Raw genomic sequence first — 6283 nt, forward strand, 5'->3', positions numbered from 1 at the left:
AAATAGAGCAACTAAACAAAATTCTTTACACTGTACATATTAAATAATGCTTTTATTAAAATGAAATTATTTAAATAGTTAATTAAACATTTCTACAAACCAGTCTTCAGTTGACATAAAATAACGGTTTTTATTTTTTCAAGTTGTGGAAATCCTTTAACTTCAAACTAAAACTATTTAATATATAATTTGTTTTTATTGTAAATAGTTGTGTAATATAGTAGTGTATTCTAATTATATAAATAGAAAGTTAGAAAATATCAGTTGGAGTGATGTTTTCCTTTAATATTTTCTATTTACAGGAAATATAATGTTCTTATAAAAATAAAACAATAAATAAACTTTCATGGTATCATGTTTGCGAAACAAGATTAATGAGTAGTTTTTGTTTTAAAAAAAATGCTAGAACTTACCGGCTAAATTTTTATTTTAGAGTGTACATACAGTTATTTACATTCGCATTGCTCTAGTTGCCAATCTGCAAGTTTCTTGTCCTGTTAAACACTGTACCAATATTGCAAAACTGGTTTTAGCAGTTCAACTAACAGACCACCCAGCTTCGTTTCACAATTTGAACACTCGTTACACCCAGAGGCATATGAAGGTAAGTATACAACAAGTTTTTCAATTGTCTCAAATTTTATTATCACAACCCTTGTTTTTCCATGTATCCTGGAATTCATCACACACAATAAAATTCATAATCCTTACAATTACAGTGCATTGACAATTACAATTACAATACAAATATTACAAAGCATGACGTGTAATAATTTTTAAATAATTTAAGAAAATAAGAAATCTTAAATGTTGATATTCTTTATTGTCTAAACAATCAATACGAAAATATTGTTATTTTATTAAGAATTATCAATATTTCTATTATTTATACGATTTCATCATTGAAATTCAGGCACTTGAGTTTGCCAACATTTTTTTGCAATAATATAAAAGAAAATACAAAATAAAATTAGATATAAAAAATATTATGTACAGTAAGCATTAGTTATGCAAGAAAGATAACAGTGCAGTGGACAATTCATAAGAAATATATAAATGCTCTTTCAAGAATATATTCAACAATTTCAATATATCACTTTTCACAAAAATATAATCTTTTTCTCATTCCATTTCACTTCTTTAGGAAGAAAAGCTGTGCTAAAGTATTATACCAGCTTTTGGTTAAGAACAAAATAGATTATTTTCTCTTAAATTAATGTACTTTTTTCACTTTTTTTTTCCAAAAGGTGTGCAACCTATGACATTAGATGATGGTATACCATACGAAATTAACAAAATTGTGCCTTCTTTCTTTTGCTTTGGGTTCCCTTTTTCCCATTACAATATAAGAAAATGGCTGTGATTCCATTGAGTCCTTTAGAGTTCAACTGTTGACGGCTCATGGTGCATACTTTCAATGAAAAGGCCATTACTCTGAAATCAAATATCAATCTAATTTCAACAATATTTTGTTATTCGAAAATTAAAGGGAAAAAAAATGGTAAAAGTGAAAATATGTGAATTTGGTACACATGTTTCCAAAATTAAGGAATTATTTGGAGCAAACATATTCAAATATTGTTTTGGAGGACTGTGGTGGCCAAGTGGTTTGGGTGTCCCACTCAATTTGCCATGCTAGCAGTCTTGGATTTGAATCCTGGCGTAGCCCATGGATTTTTAATTGTGAATATTATGAAGAGAGTACTTTAAAGTGGTTTGACCCCTCATCCACAACAGCCAATGAGTAGTTGAATGTTAATCCCTCTTGTATGTCAGAAACTTCTTCAGATATGTAAATACTCAATTAATTATACACAATTTTTTTCCGAAATGAAAAATTTGTGTCACAGGCGGGATTCGAACCCACGACTTTCGGCTAAATACGCCGCTGCTCTACAACTTGAGCTACCGTGACATCGATCACCCATGCCACAAACTTCTCATTTCGACTACCCGATTTTATTCTAATTATAAGCAAATCGCAGCTTCATATAGAAACACTTTTTATTAACAATTATACTAGATTAGCGGGACTACAATTCACAGGTGTGATTCTAGATTAATATTAAATTTTATCAGCTTCTATTAATTATATAAATACTCAATTAATTATACACAATTTTTTTCCGGAATGAAAAATTGTGTATAATTAATAGAAGCTGATAAAATTTTGTATTACTTCTGCAGTTATATTCGAATAATCATCAAGGTTAAGAATTACTTTTCAAATTATGCATAAATGTACTAATTACAAAAAAAACACTGTATGCAAAAAAGATTTCATATGTAGAGAACAATTATTACACGGGAAAGTTAATCACACAAAAATAGTTTAAAGAAAGTTTAAATAGTTGATTGTAGCAATCAAGTTTTTACTTGTATTATATTCCTGGATTCTACACTTCGACATATATCTAAAAACAATTGAAATAAACTTCTCCCAATTGTCAATGACATTTGAATCAGAACCCATTTTTTTCTGATATTGGTGGATGTATGTTCAGCATCTTCAGCATGCAGCAATATTATGTAAGAGCAATGAAGTTGGTAGCAGTTATCCTGTTACTGGTCATACAAAAGTTCCTTGGATATCATGTCAAACCCAGTGATGCAATGAACATCTCAACTGCCAAAGTTGATTAGGAACCAACAACCACACCCCTGGAGAAAATAGAACCATAGAGAAATAGAAACAACAAAATTCATAGGTAAATTGAGCAAAATGGTAGTTTGCTTTCTGGGTTTGACATGTTTGACAGTTTGTGGCAGTGACAACAACCCAGAAGTTGATGTCTAGAGATCAGCAAAAAAACTGACGAGGCAGCTAAGGCCTGGATGTCCCAACCTCCAGATTTGACCACGGCTTTCTGACACTAAACATGCAATAAAAAAATTATTAAAAGAAAGTGGCAGTGTCAGTTGGCTCTTATTGTCAATTGTATCTATAATTGAGAATACTAGAGCACAGTCTTAGCTAGCCACAGTGGTGGCTCATGGTGGATCATCCTCACGTGCTTAAGGATAGGCCATGCGAACAGAAACCTAATTTTGGGCAAAAGCCATATGTGTTCAGCAGATAGAGAAGACAGTGCCCCACCTAGTTGTAGGGTGCAATTCGTTAGCTATAGAGAACATGTAGGAATGCCACCCAATTTCAGAATCATGCTTGAGCATCTGGGTCTTCTGTTCTCATTATTGGAGGAAACTAGGTTGTTCTATTCTATATAATATTGATAATTTTATGTCCCTAGAATGTGTTGAGAATGGATGTATTTATTAGCGTGAATGCGTTTAAGGTTATATATTTTATGTATTTAAAGCATAATGATATAAAAAATATCTCTCAAAATTAAACCACAGCCCAAAGATCGTGAGTTCAAGCCCCATCCGTGATGCCTCTTTTCATCTCCAATTCTGTTGTTCATAATATAAATACATACCAAATAAATTAAAAGTACAGATAATTTCCATTGCCTTGGATCACTGCACAAATTTTTGTCCAATATTTTATTCACAAACACTTAGGATCAAGGTATGATCTATAAAAAAAAAAAATGTAAATTCAGTTATCTCTGCCAAGCTTTTGACCTATTTTAAGATAATCGTCAGGGCAAAACAATTCTAAATATTGATTTATTTACCTATTTATTTTATTAAATGATAATGTTTGGTCTGATGATGACCTTAAAATAGGTCAAACGCTTGGTAGTAACAATTTAATTTGCTTTTTCCATCAAGACTACCTTGATCAAATTGTTCATGAGTAAAAAAGTGGTTGATACTTCTTTGATACATTGAAGAAATCCTTTTAAAGAAGACATCTGGTATGTGTCATGAACAAAATGGCTGCCAATAATTTTTGCATCTTTCCTAATTCCTTATAACTATAGGAAAAATAAATAAAAATTCACAAAACATAACCTATAAAACTGCCATTTGCCCATAGTCTTATTTAGGGGACGGACAACAAACAAATGCCCTTCCTCCAGGGTTACTGGAAGGAGGAAAAAATCCATAAAACTCACCAATTCAAGGACATTAAATACTGGAAATTTATAAATATATAGATTCATGTCATCCTGTATGGCTCGTGGATTTTGTAGAATCAGCAAAATTTTCAATATAACCTAATATAATGAAATGAATACTACAGTGCCCGAGTGGTTATTGGACTCTCAGATTGTAGACCCCACGGTAGTAAGTTCAATTCTCATAATAACCCTTGGAATTGTCTCTCAAGTTCATAATTCAATATTCAGTTTTTAATTATAGTAAATTAAATTGTTAATTAATAAAAATTGAAAACTATCAACTATGGTGTAATATTTTATAATATTAAAATTATTATTTAACAATTAATTAATTATGCATGTCTGTGACGTACACCAATCGTCATTGAATTATTATGAAGTGACTGAAATAATCACAGTCAGTAGCTCATCCTTCACTCAACAGATGGTGTTTAGATGTCCAGAAGAACTTCCTCAAATAGACAAAATTATTTCATTCCCATGGCGAAAAAATAAATCCTTATTGCTCGTAAGTCATAACCACGCTATAAATAGTAGTAGCAGTAGTTTTAATGTTATCCAAAATATAAAATCGTAACAAGAAAATTATTATATGTTGTTTAACATCACTCTTTTGCAGTAAAAAAAAATTGTTGATTTTTCCCATAAATTATTTGTTAAAATTTTGACCTTAATTTGTTTATATTTACCTCTCCTGAGCCAATAAATGTCCTTTTCACTTTTTGACGAGCTTTAGCAGACTGGATTCTCTGACTAAGTATCTGGAAAAAAAACGGTATTTCGTTATTTTGTAAATCGATGAAAAAAAAAAAAAAAAAAGAAGAAGAAGAAAAAAGAAATAACAAACCTGTTGTCGTCGCTGCTCAGCTTCTGCTTGTTTCTCATCGAGGAGCCTGTGCGTTAAGTTGGGCATCTGCTGATCTTCAAGCCTCTGCAGCCTCTTCGGGGGATGCTTCTTTATGAGGTTTTCCTCGTCTGTTATCGGAACTTCAAACGCCAGTCCTTTCGCTAATTCGAACAAATATTAGAAATATCCCGAGTATTTTTTAAAAAAATTTAACTGATGGTGTATATTAACTCGTTTGCGCGGAAATTTTGATGTCGTCGTCGATTGAAGGGATGGCAGCGGCGATTGGGACGCTGGCTCCTTCAGAATTTCCGTCGACGTGTCCGTTTCCGAGATCTTTGCCTCCTTCAATAGGTATCACGGCTGTTTTGCTAGCAGCGCAACCCATTTTGAATCAATGATTATTGGACACTTTGGAATAGAAGAAAACCAAATTCCTCTCGCTTTAAACTGTAACACAAAAACAATTCCGTGAGCAAATCGATTTTGTACATCCGTGCTTTCACTTTGCAAAAACTTCCTAGCGAATTGAATTCTGTAAAGAATTAAAATTAGAAAGTGTACTCGGAGTAAATTTTTTAATTAAGATTCACCCTGACCTTTGTAGTCGATATAATTAAAACATGTTTTTAATGAAACCGCATGCTTTCATACATCGCGTGCAATACACCTACCGGACATAACACATGTAGAAATAATTGTCGATTTCGTCTTTATTTAGGTTATACGAGCTTTCTCACAGAACTAAAAGTTTTCCTAATCAGAAGACAGTTTTAACAAATTGGCGACCGAATCCGTCGTACCCATAAGCCACAGATTTCAATATCGTCAAAACAAACAAAAAACAAAAAATGGATCCTTTCTGACGTTTTTTTAAAAACCTTAAGCTTTTTATTACGATTATTATACGCAATTATTACGATATTTACAAGTAAACCAACCAGAAATCATAGAAGTACACAATGAGCACATATTTAAAAAAATATTCATATGCTATTCAGTAATCAATTGCATAAATATCAACTAAAATGTTTTTCAGGCTGAACTTATATAGCATTGAATTTGCTAAAAACTAAGCCTTTCTATCAGTTTTTTAGCTTTTTATTACGATATTACGATTATTATACAATTATTACGATATTTAGCAAGTGAAGCAGACAAAAATAATACAATTAAACAATAAGCGCATATTTCAAAAATATAGGTATTCATATATTATTCAGTAATCAATTGCATAAATATCAACTAAAATGTTTTTCAGGCTGAGCTTATATAGCGTTGAATTTGCTAAAAACTAAGCCTTTCTATCAGTTTTTTAGCTTTTTATTACGATATTACGATTATTATACAATTATTACGATATTTAACAAGTGAAGCAGCCAAAAATAATACAATTAAACAATAA

At 31.3% G+C, this 6283-nt stretch overlaps 1 protein-coding gene across 2 annotated transcripts in view; it reads right to left on the reverse strand.

Annotated features, from left to right (window-relative positions):
- Nucleotides 1–470: 470 nt before the first annotated feature.
- Nucleotides 471–6283, reverse strand: part of LOC106665201 — a 22003-nt gene continuing 16190 nt past the window's right edge. The window contains exons 2-5 of one of the 2 annotated variants that reach the window (XM_014391459.2): nt 5110–5328; nt 4879–5039; nt 4721–4792; nt 471–1434 (exon numbers count right to left, since the gene is read on the reverse strand). In XM_014391459.2, coding sequence (XP_014246945.1) covers nt 1378–1434; nt 4721–4792; nt 4879–5039; nt 5110–5266 — 447 coding nt within the window. In that variant the 5' untranslated portion in view covers nt 5267–5328 and the 3' untranslated portion in view covers nt 471–1377. Of the gene's footprint in view, nt 1453–4720; nt 4793–4878; nt 5040–5109; nt 5329–6283 lie in introns of both variants that reach the window. The other variant, XM_024229727.1, reaches the window with a different exon arrangement.

The sequence above is a fragment of the Cimex lectularius genome, unplaced genomic scaffold (genome assembly GCF_000648675.2).
Source record: "Cimex lectularius strain Harlan isolate CLEC.00 unplaced genomic scaffold, Clec_2.1 scaffold390, whole genome shotgun sequence".
NCBI classification, from domain to species: Eukaryota; Metazoa; Arthropoda; class Insecta; order Hemiptera; family Cimicidae; genus Cimex; species Cimex lectularius.